The sequence below is a fragment of the Alosa pseudoharengus genome, unplaced genomic scaffold (genome assembly GCF_046254945.1).
Source record: "Alosa pseudoharengus isolate Yale_2024_CS ecotype anadromous, Long Island Sound unplaced genomic scaffold, YU_APseudo_1.1 YU_APseudo_1.1_scf_9, whole genome shotgun sequence".
NCBI lineage: Eukaryota > Metazoa > Chordata > Actinopteri > Clupeiformes > Clupeidae > Alosa > Alosa pseudoharengus.
The window spans coordinates 27149597-27170893 of NW_027468881.1; the positions used below are offsets into that span (position 1 = coordinate 27149597).

General features: G+C 42.4%; 1 protein-coding gene across 1 annotated transcript in view; it reads left to right on the top strand.

Moving 5' to 3' along the window:
• The window catches only part of cfap74 (cilia and flagella associated protein 74), an 87173-nt gene extending 69259 nt beyond the window's left edge, over nucleotides 1–17914 (top strand). The window contains exons 28-38 of the mRNA XM_076277258.1: nucleotides 2648–2776; nucleotides 3239–3351; nucleotides 3510–3565; nucleotides 3897–4016; nucleotides 5379–5534; nucleotides 11539–11671; nucleotides 12557–12714; nucleotides 13171–13273; nucleotides 14379–14494; nucleotides 17433–17567; nucleotides 17717–17914. Coding sequence (XP_076133373.1) covers nucleotides 2648–2776; nucleotides 3239–3351; nucleotides 3510–3565; nucleotides 3897–4016; nucleotides 5379–5534; nucleotides 11539–11671; nucleotides 12557–12714; nucleotides 13171–13273; nucleotides 14379–14494; nucleotides 17433–17567; nucleotides 17717–17824 — 1327 coding nt within the window. The 3' untranslated portion in view covers nucleotides 17825–17914. The remainder of the gene's footprint in view (nucleotides 1–2647; nucleotides 2777–3238; nucleotides 3352–3509; nucleotides 3566–3896; nucleotides 4017–5378; nucleotides 5535–11538; nucleotides 11672–12556; nucleotides 12715–13170; nucleotides 13274–14378; nucleotides 14495–17432; nucleotides 17568–17716) is intronic.
• The last annotated feature ends 3383 nt before the right edge of the window (nucleotides 17915–21297 follow it).

The following is a 21297-nucleotide window of genomic DNA, read 5'->3' on the forward strand; positions in this document are numbered from 1 at the left end:
GTAGACTACTTTTTCAGATTATTCTACATCTGCTGCCATTGGAAGGAGCAGCCAGCCAGAAGCAGATGGGCTCCCCCTATTAAGTCAGGTTCTGCTCAAGGTTTTTTCCTGGAATATGGGAGTTTTTCCTTGCCACAGTTGCCATATGGCGTGCTTGTGGGGGGTAAAGGGCTAAGGCTGCCAGTCTTGAATGTCTATGTATAAAGTCAAATAATTACAACATATGCTAAGAACATGCTAAGGCTGGCTGCTTGGAGTCCGCATCAACGGGGCCTAAGCATTTGTTAGCCTAGGCATTTGTCAGCAAAGCCTTTATATATCCATAGTAGTTGTCAGGGCACACAGACTCAGGAAACAAGGTTAGAATCAATCAAGTCGTTTTAATTTGTTAACATCAACCAAAGCAGGAGAATTTAAACAAGGTCTTGATGTGAGGTTAACGCTCAGAAGATCATGACTTGACAAACAAGGCAGTCCAACATAAAGGCTCCAATCTTGCAAGAGTATATCGTCCAACAGAAAGAGTCCAATAGAAAATGTCCAACATAAAAGTTCTACAACCCGGGACGTAGCAGGAAATTCCGGAAACGAGGAGTTGGGTTTGGGAACAAGGAGCAGTCCGTGCGCTGGAGTAAGTGTCTCCGTTGAAGAGGCCAGACGGAGAGAGCAGAGTGACAGGGGTTTATATAGGCAGTAGAAGATTGGCTACAGGTGCTGGGGAGTTGCAGACGGGAGATTGGATGATTGGTTAATTTGCTGACTGGTGATAGGATGATTGGGGAATTAGTAGACAGGGGAATTAGATTGGGAGATTGTTGGAGCAGAGTGACGAGGAGGAGAGACTGGTGGAGAACCTGGGGCCTCATTTATAAAAGGGTTGCGTAGAAACCATCCTTCATTTGATCTTAGATCATTTCTGACATGATCGTACGTGCTATTCAGAGAAAACGAACGTACGCACAAAAAAATGTGCATACGCCACCCTTCCAGATGTGCCCATTAAAAATCACAAATGAACGTCAACTTGTGCGCAGCCGGATGGTTTTAGGTCTCCGCCTTGTAAACACCCCCTCATCAATATTATTAGCATATGTTTTAATGAAATCAATGGCCTAAAAGCTGTAGCCTATGTAAAATTATATATTGAAAACATTGTATAGGCCTAGCCTATGCCATCTGATGTTAACTAGCCTATATGCGTCAGTTCGAATAGCTTAACTAATTATGTTTTTTCCAGCAAAGCTTTCTGGAAAGAGATCGTATGCATCCATGTCCATTGTCCTCTGCTCGCTTTCATTCCTTTTGCTTGCAGTAATGTGAATAATCAACATTTCGTATGTTTAGGCCTACTTTGTAGAAAAGAAAAATGGGTAGGCCTTGCTTATGAAGGAAAGACCTCTAGGCCTATATAATCCTGTACGCTACTGTACGTTTCCAATATGACCCAGGGTAATATGCTGATTTAGCCTACAAAACAGAGGACTAAATTATAAGCGTGATATGTCATGTAGGCTTAACGTTTCTTTTAGGGTAGGCTATTTTTTGCTGAAAAAGTAACCTAGTTCGCCGGTCATTTTTCATTCATTCTGCATTTCTTTGCTATCGTTTTCTTTCAATAATGTCCGATGGCTTAAACATTGTCCTTTATTGTTTGCTTTAGGCTTACCTTTATATTTTATCCTACATTATTCAACTCACGTATTGTCATCTGATCTTGGGCACTGCCAGTCAAAAAAAGCAAACAGGTGCGCGCTCTGCACCTCTTTACGCAACTCCAACGCAACACTAAATATGAAGATGCCCTGCTTTCAGAGGATAACTTCCGTCCCTTGGTTGTGTAGGCTATATATGATATAAAATATCTATAGCCTACATTGTATAGCTTACAGTCAAATATTACCTTTATGTTACGAAGCTGGGAATAGGCCTATGAGCGCAAATTAGGATGTAGTGGAGGCTAAACGCGAGTAAACGCAGTTTATCCACCTCTGAAATTTCAGAAATAGAGTTTGCGTTGAGCGTAGAGAAATAGAGAGCATTGGCATGGATCTGAGCGTACGCACGGTCTAAGATCAAACCTGTGCGTAAGAACGTTTTATAAATGAGGCCCCTGGTGGTGTCGTGACAGTAGTATAAAAGTATTTCTGATATGTTGCTGATTGGATCATTAACGGCCACAGCAACAAAGGGGAATGACTGACTCTTCTCTGATAACTGTGTTACATGTTATTTTCTATATTTCTGATATGTTGCTGATTGGATCATAAACGGTCACAGCAACAAAGGGGAATGACTGACTCTTCTCTGATAACTGTGTTACATGTTATTTTCTATATTTCTGATATGTTGCTGATTGGATCATTAACGGCCACAGCAACAAAGGGGAATGACTGACTCTTCTCTGATAACTGTGTTACATGTTATTTTCTATATTTCTGATATGTTGCTGATTGGATCATAAACGGCCACAGCAATGAAGAAAAGTGAAAGTGATTGATAATGACTGACTGACTCTATTATTGTGTTACATGCTCCAAATGTAAAGCACTTTGAGCTGCATTCTGTGTATGAAAGGTGCTATACAAATAAAGCTTATTATTATTATTATTATTATTATTATTATTTATGTGTTGTTGTTGTTGTGTAGTGGTGAGGAGTTGGGGCCTGCTGTGGAAGGTCTGCTGCGATCCTTCAAAGACACACACCAGCGCTTCATTGTCCCCTGCTTCGTTTCTGATGGAGACGCCACCGAACCTGAACAGGACTGCACCTACAGGTCTGATCACTCACACACACACACACACACACACTGTTACCCGGCTCAAAAGTAACAAAGAAATGGGGCAGGAGACAGTGCGACAATTCACGTTTAGGGTTTAATTACATGAAAACATATCTAATCAAAAGGACTTTAACAACAACAGGACAAAACACAAAGCAAAGCTTCTCTGGAAGGCCAGGCCAAATTTATCCGGTAAGGTGGGACACGCCCCGTACGCTGGCACACCCCCTATCCCGGGACACGCGGGATCAGGCCTACGAGAGGAGAGGCATACAAAATAAGTAGAAAACAGCCGAGAGGCCAAAGTGGCCGTAACACACACACACACACACACACACGCACACACACAGTGTTCTTTGTTGTTTTGCTGCAGCCAGCATTCTTACCGTTGCATTGCTGCCCCCATCTTGATCCTACACACGCACACATACTCACTCCCGCTGTCCTCCCCCACAGTCCCCATAACATCCTGTACCTGGAGCTGAGGTGCCCAGTGGTGCGACCCGCCCTGCTGCTCCTCAACCACAGCAGCGGATACCACACACTCAACTACCAGCAGGTGCTTCTGGGTCAGTACACAAGTGTGTGTGTGTGTGTGTGTGTGTGTGTGTGTGTGTGTGTATTGATGTGATTGTGTGTGTCATCATATTTGGATACTGTGTGTGTGTGTGTGTGTGTGTGTGTGTGTGTGTGTGTGTCTGTGTGTGTGTGTGTAAAACTCCCACAGATGAGAAAGTGGTAAAGAAAGTCACTGTGCAGAACATCTGTGAGGAGAGTCTGGATGTATCCTTACCTTGGGCAGTGAGCTGTGTGTTACAATGATGTTATAGCTGATGTGTAGTGTGTGAGCTGTGTGTTACAATGATGTTATAGCTGATGTGTAGTGTGTGTTACAATGATGTTATAGCTGATGTGTAGTGTGTAGTGTGTGTATTATAATGATGTTATAGCTGGTGTGTAGTGTGTGTTATAATAATGTTATAGCCGGTGTGTAGTGTGTGTTATAATGATGTTCTAGCTGATGTGTAGTGTGTGTAGTGTGTGTTATAATGATGTTCTAGCTGATGTGCGTAAGTGTCGAGTGGAAACTGGCCTTGACCTCTGACTGCTGCAGCTGACATCTTCAGTGCTGGACCTGAGCGGCCCCTTCCTTTTGCTCAACGCCCTCAGGTCGCTTAGACCAGGAGACACATACACACTGCTGCTGGCCTTCACACCCACTGAGGAGAAGAAGGTGCTGTCACACACACACACTCACACACACACACACACACACACACACACACACACACACACACAGAGTACTAAAAATCTATACTTAAGTGAAAGTACAATTACTCCCTTCAAAAATTACTTCAGTAAAAGTACATATTCCCAACTGAGAAATCTACTCAAGTAAAAGTAAAAAAAGTACTTTGTTAATAAATTACTCAAGTAATAAGTTTTATATTTGTGATGGCCCTTTAAAGGGATACAAACGTATCCTTTACGCCTGTTTGCTTTTCTCTTCCTCTGTAGGCTAGTCATATAGGCAAACATATTTCATCAGCCCAATTCAAATATTTTTTTTTTTTTTAATATAGTCTACTTTAATATTATTTGACGTACTTTTGTAGGCTCTCTTGTCATAGCCAATGTAACCTAAAAACAATGGCTATATTATGGTAGACCTATATTATGTAGCCTCAATGTTGCAGGACATGACATGAGACGGTCGGCTGAGAAAACAGATAGCCTGCTCTGTCGCTGCAACATTGAGGCTACATAAACGAATGCTAGGTTTTTTCTAACTTGTGTGCTCGATTTTTAGTGCTTTGCTTGTAAATTAAGTTGTAGGCCTATTTTCCTTGTCCAATGTGATTGTTGAACGATGCTAGCCAGAAATTAATATAGACGAAAGTTTCCGTGTCATGTTCTACCTCTCATCTCATTGCTACTCTGGCAGTCTCACCAGAAGATGTAGCAGCTGGCAGGACGTCATTGCATTAACTGAGCTGTTAGAACATCTACTTCCGTGTAGTAGGCTACATCACGGGGAAATGTAGCAATGCATTCTGAAGCCCTGTTTTTTTTCTCCCACGCCATTGTGCACCGAGGGAGAGGTGCGCTTTTCTCCCTCGAGATTCTACTTGTAACGAAAGGCAATTGGAAATGTAGCTGAGTAAAGAGTAGATTACTGGCTCAAAAATGTACTTGAGTAAGAGTAGAAGTACCGTTTTGAAAAAGGAATACGGAAAGTTGCCATTCCTCGAAAAAAATATTTTTTACTCATGTGCGTTACTTGTAAAACGTTATTACCCACCCCTGCACACACACATACATATGTTTATGTGTTTGTCTGCAGTCATGCTCAGTCTCAGATTTCCCCCGTATGCATGTCCGTGTGTGTGTGTGTGTAGTCCTGTCCCCTTTCCAGATGATTTGAGGCCATGTCCTCCTCAAGTGGGCCTCTGCCACATAAGATGAATTCTTGTCTTGCTTATTGTTTACTACTATCACACACACTGCAGTACATATACACACCTAAGCAACTTAATGCTACTATTGTGTGTGTGTGTGTGTGTGTGTGTGTGTGTGCGTGCGTGCGTGCGTGCAGTACCGGGAAGTTCTGGAGGTGCGCAGCAGTAGGATGAATCTGGAGCTCACTCTGTGCGGAGAGGGTGTGAAGCCGCTGGTCACATGTACACTCAAAGGACCAGTCATGGACTTTGGATACGTGCTGGAGAACGACAGTGCATCTCAAATCATCAAAGTCAGTATCACACACACACACACACAGTGTTTAGGTAGCACAAAAAACTGGAATCCGAAAACCGACCTCTGGGTGCCAAGCCAGCAAATCACAGCACTCTTTTGAACCTTAACTTCGGAAAAAGCAGTCTCCTTAGCCCTGCTATAGTCTAGTACTCCTAAAAGCAGTCTCCTTAGCCCTGCTGTAGTCTATTGCTCCTAAAAGCAGCCTCATTAGCCCTGCTGCAGTCTAGTGCTCCTAAAAGCAGTCTCCTTATCCCTGCTGTAGTCTATTGCTCCTAAAAGCAGTCTCTTTAGCTCTGCTGTAATCTAGTGCTCATAAAACCAGTGCAGTCTACTTAGCCCTGCTGTAGTTTAGTCCTTAGCCCTGCTGTAGTCTAGTGCTCCTAAAAGTAGTCTCCTTAGCCCTGCTGTAGTCTAGTGCTCCTAAAAGCAGTCTCCTTAGCCCTGCTGTAGCCTAGTCCTTAGCCCTGCTGTATGTAGTCTAGTGCTCCTAAAAGCAGTCTCCTTAGCCCTGCTGTAGTCTAGTGCTCTTAAAAACAGTCTCCTTAGCCCTGCTGTAGTCTAGTGCTCCTAAAAGCAGTCTCCTTAGCCCTGCTATAGTCTAGTGCTCCTAAAAGCAGTCTCATTAGCCCTGCTGTAGTTTAGTCCTTAGCCCTGCTGTAGTCTAGTGCTCCTAAAAGTAGTCTCCTTAGCCCTGCTGTAGTCTAGTGCTCCTAAAAGCAGTGCAGTCTCCTTAGCCCTGTGAAACATGCACTTTCACAGTCCATTCACTCTTAATCACAAAGTGGTGTCATTAATGTATAGGCAATTTGTGGAAATTAGTCCATAAATATCTATTTTAAGTTTTTTTGCCGGTGCACTTATCATTGTTACTTATAAGCAGGCTTGGAATTTCACCATTCTGGGGGCAAGGCCACTTGGCCTTCAGTTGGGCATATTTGGTGGGGGGCACAAAGGCCACATGACAGGGCACCAAGGCTAAAGTTAACTATACAGTAGTAGGCTATAACAATTATCAAAGTTGTATTTAGCCTATTCACTGCAGTAGACCTGCATCACTGTATGAAACATTACAAAAACATGAAACATGACATATTACATAAATTAAAAAGTAAATCATCTGATCATCTAATATTTACAGATATCTAGGCTATATTTAACATTTATTTTATATTTGGCCTGTTATGAAATCATGTATTGAACAATTTAAGCGCAGCTCAGCTTTAAGAAACTCAAATAACCTAGATCAGTGGTCTCCAACACGGTGCCCGCGGGCACCAGGTAGCCCACGGAACGGCTATGAGGCGCCCCCAGCGCACCTTCTAAAAATAGCCATCAGTCAGATCACGCTCTAAAAACACGCTCCATTGTGAAGTTTTCAATATATATTTAAGTCTAGACTAGAACCATTTTAAGAATGTATGTAGCCATACATCTGTAACATTAAATTTATATTGGTGATACCTTACACATTGTAGCTGCGTTAAATTTTAGGCTTTGGCTCCAATCCGTTTCCCATTCAATCTTTAAACAACAACGGAAGCGGAGCAAATACATGCTGCTCGCACGCATACACAGTAAAGGGGAAAAAACTTGCTCGTCTGGTGTAGCCAATGGAAGCATATCTTTGCAAATGTTCTGTGGCCATTCTATGTTCGTCAAATACGGTTCCTGCATGATTGTTCAAGGACTGAAAAACAATTGCTTTAGCTCACAGGCCTTTTCTCCTCCGTAGGCTACTGCCGTATAATAGCGCTGAAAATGTTGTGGCATGCTTAACTGAGCAGGACTGAACATTACCTTTTTTGTCAGATCATGGAGAGATTTCAGGTGTGCAATAACTTTAAAAGGAGACTTCATATGTTAGGGTGGTGTGGGTGATTACTATTGAAATGTTAAAACCGAATTGTCCACTGAAATCAGAACTTAAACAACCCCTGAATTCATAATGGTGGGTGGGTATAAATTGGGTACACATTGTAACCCAAATTATTAATTGCACAAAAATATTGTTTTTTTGTTAAAAAAATAAGATTAGATTCCCCATGCAAACTTTGAAATGAACAAACTGAACAAATATGTTGGTAGTGTTGCATATTGATATTAAAGTATTGAAGAATCAGATGAAAATACAGTTGCTTAATATAAAGACTTATAGGCCTACAGAATATTGAAAATTTAAAAGTAAAAATCACATAGGCCTATTATTTAGGAGGACTATTCTCGCAAAAAAGGGGTGAGGGTCTGTTTGTTTCAAATGAGTAGCCCTCCATATGATTTCGGGTCTTCAGGTAGCCCTCATTCCCAAAAAGGTTGGAGACCCCTGACCTAGATGCATGCTTAGCATTTTGTGATCATTAAGGCTACTTTCACAAACTCTTGTGAAATCATGTGGAACAATTTAAACACATTGTAAAACTTAAAGCCCAAATTTGGAGACATCCATGCATGTCGAAAATTACTGCAAATTCTGATATATGGTTTGTCATGTGTTAAACGAAGGGTTCGTGAAGTATCCCACCGAGATGATGGGTAGGGAGATGGACGCAAAACCTTCAGTAGAATTTATGGTTAAATTTAATTCTATCATTTACTTTTCTCGCGAACAATTCACCACAGCAATTAGCGGCTAACATCGTTTAAAAGCTGAGAAAAAGCTCTTTCTGTCAGGGCCGGTGAGGCCAGGTGAGTTACTGTGGAACCAAAAGCAGAACTCTGGAAGCAGAGAGTATATTTAGTGGGTTTTAATGACAGAACACAGGTCGGCCAGGTTGCACTATACTGCAAGTGGTTGCCAGTGCTTGAGGTTCAGGCATAGGTTGGCAACAAAAGAATGCAAGGTCCAAGCAAAGGTTTCCAAAAGGGTTGAGTCCAATTCACAAGTCCAACAAACAGGCTTGGGTCAAAAACCAGTAATCCAAAAGAGCATGAGCATAGGCGAGAATCCACTGTGAAAGACGTGACAATCTGGCAAAGAGTGTTTCTCCTGGCACTGCTTAAATGCTATGGCTGACGAGGAGAGTGGCAACAGGTGTGACAGTGCAGAGAGAAAACCTGGAATGGAGTCCAGGGACAGCAGAGACATGACAGATCACAGACTAAGGGCTGAGCTACACCAGGCGCGTAACTGAAGCGTTCCGTTCGCGTGGCGTCTCCTGCAACAATTAGCTTCCATTATAATCAATGGAAGTATACATCCTACTAAGGAAGCTACACCAGACGTGACAGTGGGGCGTACGTTCGAAAAAAATAGACCATTCATCTAAAATGGATTTTACGCGTCGCGAACGGAACGCTTCAGTTACGCGCCTGGTGTAGCTCATACCTAAGAGGGGATTCTGGGCCGGACTGTGACACTTTCATGTGATAGTTGTGATGTCTGTGTGATGAGTAGGCAACTTCGCGAGTAGTTCAACTGAGAAGAATGGCTGAATTTGGATGCACTTTCTTTCTTGCGCTGTCACTTTCTCCACTGCGTAAAAGACTAAGGGCTGTATTTTGGGCCACCAGCGCATGGCGTAATACTAGTTATTCACCCGCGGAAAGTTGAATTCGTTATTTTGCACGTTTATTTTTTAAAGCGATGGTTGGAGTAATTTCACCCTAGGGTCCTTTGCACCATGACCCCGAGCCAAACACCCTCCCAGAACCTTTTTTCCCTTGGTCGAGCCCTGGTCGAGTAGCGCTGTCAGAAACGAATGACGTTCTGCAGTCGTGATGGAACCAACTTTTATCTCGTAAATTACCCCACTAATAATGCCCTGAATGGTGCGAAACTTCTGCAGTAGTACAACTATGACCTTTAGTCCAATAACGAGGCATTAGAAAGTTTGTAAGTGCACCAGGAGTTTATTTAAATAAGACTTGCCTGATTATCTGCTACTATACCGCTGCGTCGACGTTTCTTCCGTAATTTGGGAAAAGCCTGTAAAAGTCCTTGCAGGAAGCGATTACATCAACTTTTTTTGGTATATCCAGTTTTAAATATTTTTTTCCAAAGTGTTTACAACTTAGTGTTAACTAATAATTGTTGCAAACTGGACTATGAACAAAATATTAGTGCATTCCTGGATCTACATCCTTATGCATGCTTCCTGCCAGGACTTTTACGGGCTTTTCCCAAATCACGGAAGAAACGTCGACGCAGCGGTATAGTAGCAGATAATCAGGCAAGTCTTATTTAAATAAACTCCTGGTGCACTTACAAACTTTCTAATGCCTCGTTATTGGACTAAAGGTCATAGTTGTACTACTGCAGAAGTTTCGCACCATTCAGGGCATTATTAGTGGGGTAATTTACGAGATAAAAGTTGGTTCCATCACGACTGCAGAACGTCATTAGTTTCTGACAGCGCTACTCGACCAGGGTTCGACTAAGGGAAAAATGGTTCTGGGAGGGTGTTTGGCTCAGGGTCATGGTGCAAAGGACCCTAGGGTGAAATTACTCCGAACCATCGCTTTAAGCATTGCGCCCAGGGGTGTGGCAATTAACAACCTAGGGAGGGACCTAGCGCTTTGTCTAAAAATCGCTATCATACACCACCTAAACCTGGTCAGAAGTCAATGGCGAGTTGTTCATATGCTATTTTAAGAGCGCATGTCAACAGTCATATTGGCAGGTGCACGCACCATCCTTCTATCATTCATGAACGCACACCAGCGCACGTCCATGCAAAGCATTACAAATTGCACGATTACAATGGGAAACATAATTAGAATAAAGATATTACGAAATACTGTACATCTCATGATGAGTAGTTATTCACCATCATTTACAAATTGGTAATGACGGTTAAAAGTGATTAGGGGAGAGGCGAGAGACACGTATGGAGCACAGCTGAAGACGCACTGTCACGAAATATAAGCAACTCCTCTGCAGGACAAATGTTGTTTTATTCAGTCATTTGAGCAACATTAGGGTAAGTGTTGCTTTTTCCAGCCTATGTTTTCGATGGTAACCCATTGTCAGTCAATAGTGAAAAGTAGTCAAAAGTAACTGCATATAACTGTCTTGTCGTTGACTGACTCCTTTGGTGAAGTTAGTTTCACTTTGCCAATGAGTTCAAATAATAGACGAGTGCAAATGCGTGAAGGCTATGCTAGGTTTTAGTAAAGCATGGTTTAAGAATGACTATTCCATACGGTCTCGCAAGCAGCCTCCTTCAAATGCGCCGTTGAATGCCAAAATACCAATGCATTTATTTGACATATCGCGCGTTGCGCCGTTAAAGGGAATGACAGATGTCATTCTCATTGGTTTAAAATGATGTTACGCCCCAAACACACCCAAATGACTGATTAAAAGACCTAGGAACACCTTGTTACGCCATGCGCTCCACTTTTGAGAACGAAACCCCTCCCAATGTGAACTGGACATCCTACTAAATTTGAATAGACTTTTGACGAGTAACGATGCACTTTAGAATGTCATGATAGGGCCCTAAATGAATTTGCGCTGTGAATGCTAAGATTATTTTGACAGGCCATAGGCTAAATAAAAATCGCTATTAGAAGGACGCAAAGCAGAATATTAAAAGAAAGGGGCACCAAGGCCACCGTGGCCTGTAAACCTCTGATTTTCAAAGGCCATGGCCGTCGTGGCCGCCGTGAAATTCCTACCCTGCTTATAAGCAATTAATTATTAGCAAAATAATTACATTGGTATTGCTAATGAGGTCTGACATTTGTTACAATGTATGGATAGAGTATATTATATTTAATCAAAGCTGACATTTCAATTATATTTATGAGTTTAATTATATTTATGCAATTGTTTCTCTCTCTGTGTGTGTGTGTGTGTGTGTGTGTGTGTGTGTGTGTGTGTGTGCGTGCGTGTGTTTCTTGCTTATGTGTGTGACTATTAATGAGTTTAATTAGTTTAATTACACTTATGCATTTGGTTTTCTCTTTTTCTCTCCCTGTGTGTGTGTGTGTGTGTGTGTGTGTGTGTGTGTGTGTGTGTGTGTGTTTGTGTGTGTGTGTGTGTGTGTGTGATCACACAGTTGCATAATGGCTCAGTCTTGTCAGTAAAGTTCACAGCATCTCTGGCCAGTCCGCCACCCACACACACACAGCAGCTGTCTGTCGACCAATCAGATGACATTGAACAAGCACAAAATGCATCTTCCACTACAAGTAAGACACACACACACACAAAGATAACTGACATCACCCAGTGTAGGTAAGACACTCACACTCAGAAGATGACTCGGGTGTTAGGGTGCTTAAAATACACTGGATAACTCCTGCACAACACACACACACAGCACACACACAACACACACGCTCAGCTGGAACACAACACAGACACAACACACACACACAACACACACGCTCAGCTGGAAGGCCTCATTCACATTCAGATGCTTTTTTCTGTTTCTAAATGAATGGCTTCCAAAATGTCAGTGGTAGCAAGTAGCAGCTTACAAACAAACCCCATGATTTATTCTTAGCACTCTCCCTTTTATTTATTTCTCCCTCTTTCACTCTCCCTCTGTCTCTCTCCCTCTTTCTCCCTCTTTCTCACTCGTTCACTCTCCCTCTTTCACTCTCCCTCTTTCTTTCTCTCTCCCTCTTTCTTTCTCTTTCACTCTCCCTCTTTCACTCTTCCTCTTTCTCTCCTTCTTTCTCTCTCTTTCACTCTCCTTCTTTCTCTCTCTTTCACTCTCTTTCATTCTCCCTCTTTCACTCTCCTTCTTTCTCTCTCTTTCACTCTCTCTTTCACTCCCTCTTTCATTCTCCCTTTTTCTCTCTCCCTCTTTCTCACTCCCTCTTACACTCTCCCTCTTTCTCACTCCATCTTCCTCCTCATCTCACTCCCCAATTCAACTCAGATGTTATTGTTGTTATTGACATGACAACTCAAGCACTGTTTTGGCAAAGTAGTTACAGGAACAAAACAACATGAGTAAAAGAAAAAGAAAATAAATTGAAGAAAACTTATTTGACGCTGCCCCTCTTTCTCCCTCTCCCTTCCTTTCTCCATCTTTCTCTCCCTCCCTGCCTTCCTCCATCTCACAGTAGATGGCCAAAGATGTGGTGGTCGGTGTGCGTTTCTCGTGTCTCCTGCAGAGGGCGCTATTCCTCCAGGTAAATCTATGGATGTCACCGTCACCTTCCAGCCTGACCACGAGAGCCTCACACACTCCGACACAGTGACCATTCAGCTCTCCAACAAGGTACACCCAAACACACACACACACATACACAAACACACATAAAGACATGCTTCTCATTCACTCTCTTACACACACGCAGGAGGTGAGTCTCAGGTGACTCTTATACTCACACACTCACACAACCAGGTCTCTTATCAACACACACACACACAAACACACACAAACCATCCCTAGAAGTAACTCACCAACATGACTCATGGCCTTATAGCACAAACTTAAACAATTCAAGTATAGTTTACTTGATTTAAATGAGCATGTTATACTTTTCCACCTCAAAATTAAATGACACTCATTTTAGGCAAGTAATCTCAACAAAAGTCAAAAACTTAGTTATAGTTACTAAACATTTTAAGTTAGGATAGCTATTATGTTTTACTGTGTGTGTGTGTGTGTGTGTGTGTGTGTGTGTGTGTGTGTGTGTGTGTGTGTGTGTGTGTTTGTTTGTTTGTTTGTTAGCAAACGGTGTGTGCAGTAGACTTGAAAGGAGCATCGCGCCACAACATCATGTACCTGTGTGGAGGAGACCCTCTGGAGGACAATCTGACAGACCCAACCCAAGGTACACACACACACACAGATAAATGCACAGACACACACATTAACACACACAGACACACATGCACACAGACACACACACATACACACACACACACAGAAATGCACAGACACACACATTAACACACACAGACACACATGCACACAGACACACACACGCACACACACACACACACAGAAATGCACAGACACACACATTAACACACACATACACACACACACACACAGAGAAATGCACAGACACACATTAACACACACAGACACGCACACACAAACACAGAGAGAGAGAGAGAGAGAGAGAGAGAGAGAAATGCACTGACACACACAGACACACATGCACACAGACACACACACGCACATAACACACGCACGCACACACACACACACACACACACACACACACACACCAAGCGCTTTCAGACATACGTGTAAGACCAGAGGTTCTGCGGATGTTAAACGGCGGGGTTAAACTGACTTAAATGCCAGTGTTATGATGGAGTGGCATAGTGCTGTCCAGAAAATCTCCGACCTGGAAAGATGCAGACATCACGGAGCTACGTCAAGAGACACGTTGTAGCCTACAACTGCATGGCAAGGCCAAACGAATTCAAAAGACTGAATCATCATAAGCAGAAGGCGCTGAAAAGGCAGTAGCCTACAGCGACGTCGTTGACGACAATAACAGGAGTATTTAATAAATTGTTAGCCAACACGGTCGGTTTTCTGTTCATTGATAGCATTCTCATGACCTCACTGCTGAGCTCGCCTATTTTTTTTTGAGCATAAATATGCCTAGAGAAATGAAAACGAAGAAAACCCAACTTTGTTCCAAGCTCCTTACGTAAATGCAATAGACACATGGGGAGAGGATGCTCTCCACACGGAGATTCTGTAATGTAGTGTATGTCGTTCACACATAGGTCCGTATAAGGTCAGTATAAGGTCCGCAGGTTAGCATCATATCTGAATCATCCGAAGGGTAGGACCTCCGTTTGACGACCCTCCGCATTTACTCCGGAGGTTATATCTGAAATCGCTTACCGATAACAGCCCTGAGTGTGTGTGTGTGTGTGTGTGTGTGTGTGTGTGTGTGTGTGTGTGTGTTGTAGACGTGGAGAAGGCCCCTAACCCGGTGCTGTTGATCCTGAGGAGTGACGGGGGCGTCACTGCCTCTCGCTCACTGGAGGTGGGCTGCATACGCACCAGCCAGCCTGGGGCCAAGAAGGTAACTCTCTCTCACACACACACACACACACACACACCCATCCAGGCACAAACATGGGCATACAAACTCTCACGCAGGGGTGTGATTCTTCCGGATTAATCCGGAATTCCGGATTTTCCGGCCTGAAAATGAGACCCAAGCAATTCGTATGGATGTGATCTACTGAGTATTTGTTAAGGGGGTGGGGGGGGGCGGGTCGGTCATTATATATGTATATTTTAGGGCTGTCAATCGAAAAAATGTAATCGAATTAATTACATACTCTGTGATTAATTAATCTACATTAATCGCATATATAATTTTTGCAGTGAAAGTATTTTAAATATTTAAATTCAAATGAATCATTGAATAATCAGCATTAGTGACATTAAAGTTCAAAAACTCTTTTTATTATTATTTTCACTGTTCAAATAAAGGCCATAATAATCTATGATATGACCTGATATGCTGAGGAAATAAATTCAAAAGTGCTTCGGGAAGAAGTTTTTTCACATACAAGGCATTTCAGGCCACAGATATAACCTAGGGGACACAATGAAAATAAATTAACACTCCTCTCAATGTCAACACTATTTCTTTGCATTGATGTGCGACTTTAGAGTTGATGAGTTGAGTTCTTATTTTTATCAACACCATCAGGCCGTTTTTTAATTTTCAAATTGTTCTTACTGGGGGGTATGCTTCCCGGACCGCCCTAGTATTTGGCCCAAAAATATTTCCTTTCATAAGGCCCTTTTCTAGTGTCACCTCTGCATAGGATTTGCCTCATGAATTTTATAAATTGTACAGTAGGTGATGTAAATGCATACAGTAGCCAACACTCTGCGCTACGTTTATTTGTCCTGCTTTTTTGACCTTTACCAATTACATCCCTGCTCACAACCACACACACTTTTTTGTGTCTGTGTGTACACATTTACATGTGTGCACACACACATATACACACACACTCGCACAAATACACACACACACACACACACACACACACACACACACACACACACTGGCACAAACATGGGCATACAAACTCTCATGACCACACACACACTTTTTTGTATGTATGTGTGTGTGTGTGTGTACACAATTTACATGTGTGCACACACACACACACACACACACACACACACCAACACACACAAATACACAAACACGTGGACTTTCTCATCGACCCTCTGAATGGCATTTTAATCCAGAAAAAACACAAACCAGTCTTTGATTTGGGAAACATAATTAAGGTGAACTGAATAGTGAATGGCCTACAGTAAAATCATGTTTCATTACATAGCCTAACAAAGAATTGTTATTGAATTGTTATAAAGAATCAAGACGTGCTTGAAGTGTTTAGATTCATAATTTAAAACTCACTTGAGAAAGAGCGTTTCAAGGACAGCTGATTCTCATATCAATTTATCTATGCTAACGAAGCAGTTTCGAATACAGTAGAGAGACTGGCATAACAATACCAACCACCGTCAGGGTCAGGAGAATATGAATGATTATTGCTACTCAGGAGTAGTGCAGGCATCTGCACAAGTTTAGGCTATGGATGACTTGGGTGAAGTTGGACAGATATGGACAGATTCAAACAAAGTAGGCTATGGGTAGAAGACGTCACGTCACGTTAAAACTGAAGGTGCACAGGTGGTAAGCTCCAGTATCCAAACGAGGTGATTGAAACAGGTTTTTCCCTATTTAACAATGTAGCCTCATTCATAAGGCAATGTTGGAAAAAATGTCACCTTGTGACACTGTAATAGGAAAAAACATAAACCCTTATCAGCACCAAACTGTAATGTTAACTTGTAACATACTGTGTAACCTATATGTATTTAGACCTAGGCCTACTGCCGACATCGAGGAATATGCTGTTTCACCTTGTAGAGGCGCTCGACATCAAAGGAGAATTCCGGTGTGATATTGACCTAAAGTGTGTTGAAACATGATACCGAGTATGAACGTTTGTCTCATAGCTCATCTCGGCTTGTCCCTTGCACTTAGAAATCTGGCGCTAGTTAGCCGATGCTACCAACAGTTTTTTGATGGGGGTGCCTCGGGCTTCGGCCTAGCCATGCAAATAAATCACTGTTTTACACCATTTACGAGGCTCAAAGTAGCTCCATACTTCATTGGTGGACTTCCAAGGGCCTTGACATTTAAAACGAGACATAACTTGTCTCTGATAACTTTGAAAAAGAACTGGTAGTTTATTTACAAGACGATTTATACAGACAGTACCTTCATGAAGTTTACCGTTCGCTGCCATTTTGAATTTAGTCACGGTAAGTCGAGCGACGAGTACGAATGAACAGGTATGATAAGGGATCAGATTCCAAAAACAATTCTGTCGAAATGCATGGATTCCAGTTGTTTCCAGTAGCAGCAACTGGAATCCATGCATTTCCACTGAATTATTTTTGATGAGCTATGAGACATACATTCACACTCTGTATCATGTTTTAACACACTTTAGGTCAATATCACACCGGAATTCTCCTTTAATACAGCCCTCCTAAGATGCATAAGAAATGCCCGGGTTTTTGGAGTAGCTCCTCCCAAAGCCTTCATGGCGCGTAAATGACTGACTTAAGTCAAGGGCAGAATATGTGCAGGCTGAAAGGCACTTGGGAGAATTTGCCCCATGCTGCTGTAGCATGGAGGACAGTTCTATTATGAGTTCTGTCCATCATTGGTGATAGACGTAGGTAAAACGACAACAACTAAAAATGGGGATATCAAAGCACTTTTCAAACCAGTGACATTTTGTGAGAATCTAGGCATAAAAACAGATTCAGTTTTCTTCAGACCACCCCTTTCTTTTACTTATTCCCCCCCCCCCCCCCCCCCCCCCCACACACACACACACACACACAAAACAAATGCATGACGCATGACAGTGTGTGCAGTGTGCGAGCATGTGTTGTCCTCCTCCCGGCTGCAGAGCGTGGAGTTTGTATGGGAGAACGCTGCGCTGCTGAAGCAGAAGGGGTTCAGTGTGGAACCCCCCAAGGGCAACGTGGATGCTGGAGCCAGGCGCACCCTCACCGTCACGTGGGCGCCCCCTAAAGGCACAACGGTGAGTTACACTACTGTGGATGTGTGCAGATGTATTGGTAAGTGTGTGTGTGTGTGTGTGTGTGTGGGTGTGTCCGTGTCGTGTATATATATATATATATATATATATATGTAATACTGTGTGTGTGTGTGTGTGTGTGTGTGTTGCAGCTGAATGAGGTGGTGGAAGTGACTACTTCACTCACACTGAAAGGAAATGAGACGGAAGTTTACAGTGTGACCCTTCAAGCGTTACCCCCTCAACCACGCTCCTGCTGATCCAGATTCACACATACACTCATACACCCACGTGCGCGCACACACACACATACACCGATACACGCATACACACGCACACACACACACACTCACACACTCATACACCCATACATACACACACACACACACACACACACTCAACAGTTTTTTTACAAATGTATTTTATATTGTATATAATCATCTATGTATGAATCTAATGAATGTATATGTGTGTGTGTGTGTGTGTGTATTGGCGTGTGTGCATACGTGTTTCCTAGCTTATTGCAGAAATAAACATGCATGTGTGTATTTGTCTTCTAGGATGTTGTGCACCAATATGCACTCTGGCATGTGTGGTGATTACTGATGACAGATTTGAGCCTTCACCCATCTGGGAGATTTTTTTAATCCTGTGTGTGTGTGTGTGTGTAAATGGGAGAGGGATAAGTGTGTAAGGGTGTGACAGTATATCTGTTACTGTAATGCTCTAGTCATTGCTTATGCAATGTTTCCATGGTGATAAGCCAGGCAGGTAGTGGCCTAGATCAACCAGCAGAGGGAGCTAGCAGGCTGCATATTCCTTACCCACTCACTGACAAACACACACACACACACAGCTGCTCCTCATTCACTAATAGTACTATACAAATTAATCTGCATTCAGTGCCTTACCAATCACATTGAACAGAGATTCCTATCGTTACTTCCTACTTTGCCTAAACTTCAAGCAGCACCAAAAGTCAGGAAACAATGTATGTGGGTCTACCAAAGACTGTTAAGGCGGAGCAAGATATTTCATCAGGGGCCACTTCCGGGAACCCGGATCGCACGAGGGGGGGTCAAAATCCCCCTTTATGCAGAGCAGAGGCAGCGACTGCTCCATTGAAGTCTATGGGCATAGCTCAGAATTTCACCACATATGCTAAGGTCTTGAGAGTTAGAAATGTGAATTCTGTGCACGTTTTCATGATCCTCAAACTCTTCTGAACATTTCAGGTACATTTTTAGCATTTTTGAACATTCCAGTCTGGAGAAAATCGACCTTATATCAGGTGTGCGCCGGTTATTTATGCCGCTGCTGTTGGCCGGTTGCAACGTACGCTCATCAATACGTCATCGACACGCCTCTTTATGCAGACAGGATTCGATCCCCATTTCGCGCCCATAGACATGAACTACGACAAAGTCGTCAAAGCGCCTTAACAATCTTTGGGTCTACCTTTGCTGTAAATACATTTCTGCATTTTTCCAACTGCATTTTTTTTTTTGTTGTTGCTTCTTCTGTTTATCACAATAAGTTTCGGTTTCGTCGTCTTCCCCTCTCGTCGCTAATTGGCCTGACATTTTTCTTGTCGGAGGGAAACGGTTATGAACTATGGTGTTCCAGACTAGATCTCTCTGAAAGAAGATCTAGGTCGGTAGTGTCTAGTGAACTTCTCCACACTGTGGAATGCAGAAGGGGATGCTACATGGAAGAGAATCCAAATATCGGACACTCAAGTTTGAATAAACACACCACACCAAGAAGACTAAAGTCAAACAGCTAATGTTTTGAGAGTATGGATTTCACATGGAAAAAATACTGAGGATTACTGCTCTGAATTTATATGGACTCTTTAATTTTACACAATCTTTGAATACAGTTAGAAAATCAATTATTTTTTGTACAATATCTGTGCCTGAGGTTCATAATCCAAGTCCAGTGCAGAACTGAACAAGAGAATTATAAGGCTATGTATCTTGAAGTTCCTGTATGTGACAAACTTGACATGCCTAAATATCTTCAACAGCAAGTACAGTATGCTGCAAATGAGGAAATAGAATTGTTAATTAGATGAGGTGAACTTACCTACAAACGACAAGGCTTTGTTCGCCAATCACTACAAGCAAGGCGACCTTGTAACTTTGGACCTCACTTAATCCTTGCCTCACAGCAAGCAAGGTTAACTTCACATTTAAACAAACAAACATTAAACTCTACGACTTCCCTGATTTCTTGATCTCTAGCTCTTCTGTGTGTCGTCCTGGTTCTCCTGTGTGTCCAGTTTATCCTTCCAGTGTGAAATAAACCCACCTTTAAATAGCCTCACCAATTACCCAGTCTTGGGCTAAACCATTTAAGAGGGGTGACGGTCTGTACCAATATAGTACCCACACTTAAAATCCCAAATACTACAAGAAACACAAGACAAACACATACACAGCAATAAAAAGACACCCTTCAAACAAATAAGTAAAAGGTGCATGCAGGTGAAAGTGTGGTCGCAAAGCCTGTATTGCACACAGCAGTCTTTTAACAGTTTATATAGGACGGTAGACCGGTGAAAAGGAGGGGGCTCCTTTTCACACACGTGAAGAGTTTAAACATGTCCTACCTTCCTCCATGCCATGCACAATACATAGTCCTATATTGTACATCGGTGAATAAAGTATATGGCAGATACATTTTGTCCTCTATCATTAAGGGAAAGGTCATTCAACCACCTAAACTATATTCTCTAAAAGCCTACACCCTTTATATGTGAGATAACATCAGTTGAAACATGTCTTATCTTCCTCCATACCATACTCAATGCATAGTCCTATATTGTATAAGTGAACCAAGTATATGGCTGATATAGTTCGGCCTGTAACATTAAGGAAAATGAAATAAACAGCGTAAATTACATATTTTCTAAAAGCCTACACGCTCTAATCATCAGTTGAAACATGCTTCACCTTCATCCATATGAATACATAGTCCTATATAGGTGAACCAAGCATACAGCAGATACATTTGGCCTTGACCATTAAAGGAAAGCTAATTCAATTACCTAAACTACATATTTTTGATAAGATTACTTCCTAAATGTGAAATAACATGAATTAAGATGAATTAAGTCCCACCCTCCTACATACTGTGGTTCTGGTTCACCATGCACACTATGTAATCCTGTATTGCATATTGGTAAATTGAGTGTACGGCTGTTGCATTTTGGGGTTGGTGGTGGAGAAAAGGCCCATTTTCGTGATTACTATGAGTACTATACTTGGTTTGATGACAGTCCTTCAAATTGGATGGAAGATATGCAAACACTGCATTTCTGTGTGTGACCCTATGCAACTTTGACCTTTGACCCCACAATCTTGAATACCTGATCAGTTCATCAGACCCTTATAGAGCTTCCTCCCTAATTTTGCTTCCCCACCCCCACCCCGGCCTTGGGCCTTGTTGGCTCTGGTCCACCTTGCAGTAGGAGGCCAGAGACGGTTGATAAAGCGAGACGATTCATAAGGGTAAATTCTGGCACGTTGTGACGTGGGGTTCGCTGTCACGCCCATTTAGGAGTTCTAGCGGGAGGTCCAGTGTCTATGTATTCCTATGGGAGAAATGAACATTTTCACGGAATATGACCAATCCCTTAGCCCTACATTCAGCGTTTATGTTTTGACACGCCTATTTAGGAGTCCGGAACTAGTGCCATTTCGTTCCATTGGTGAATTGTCTTATGATT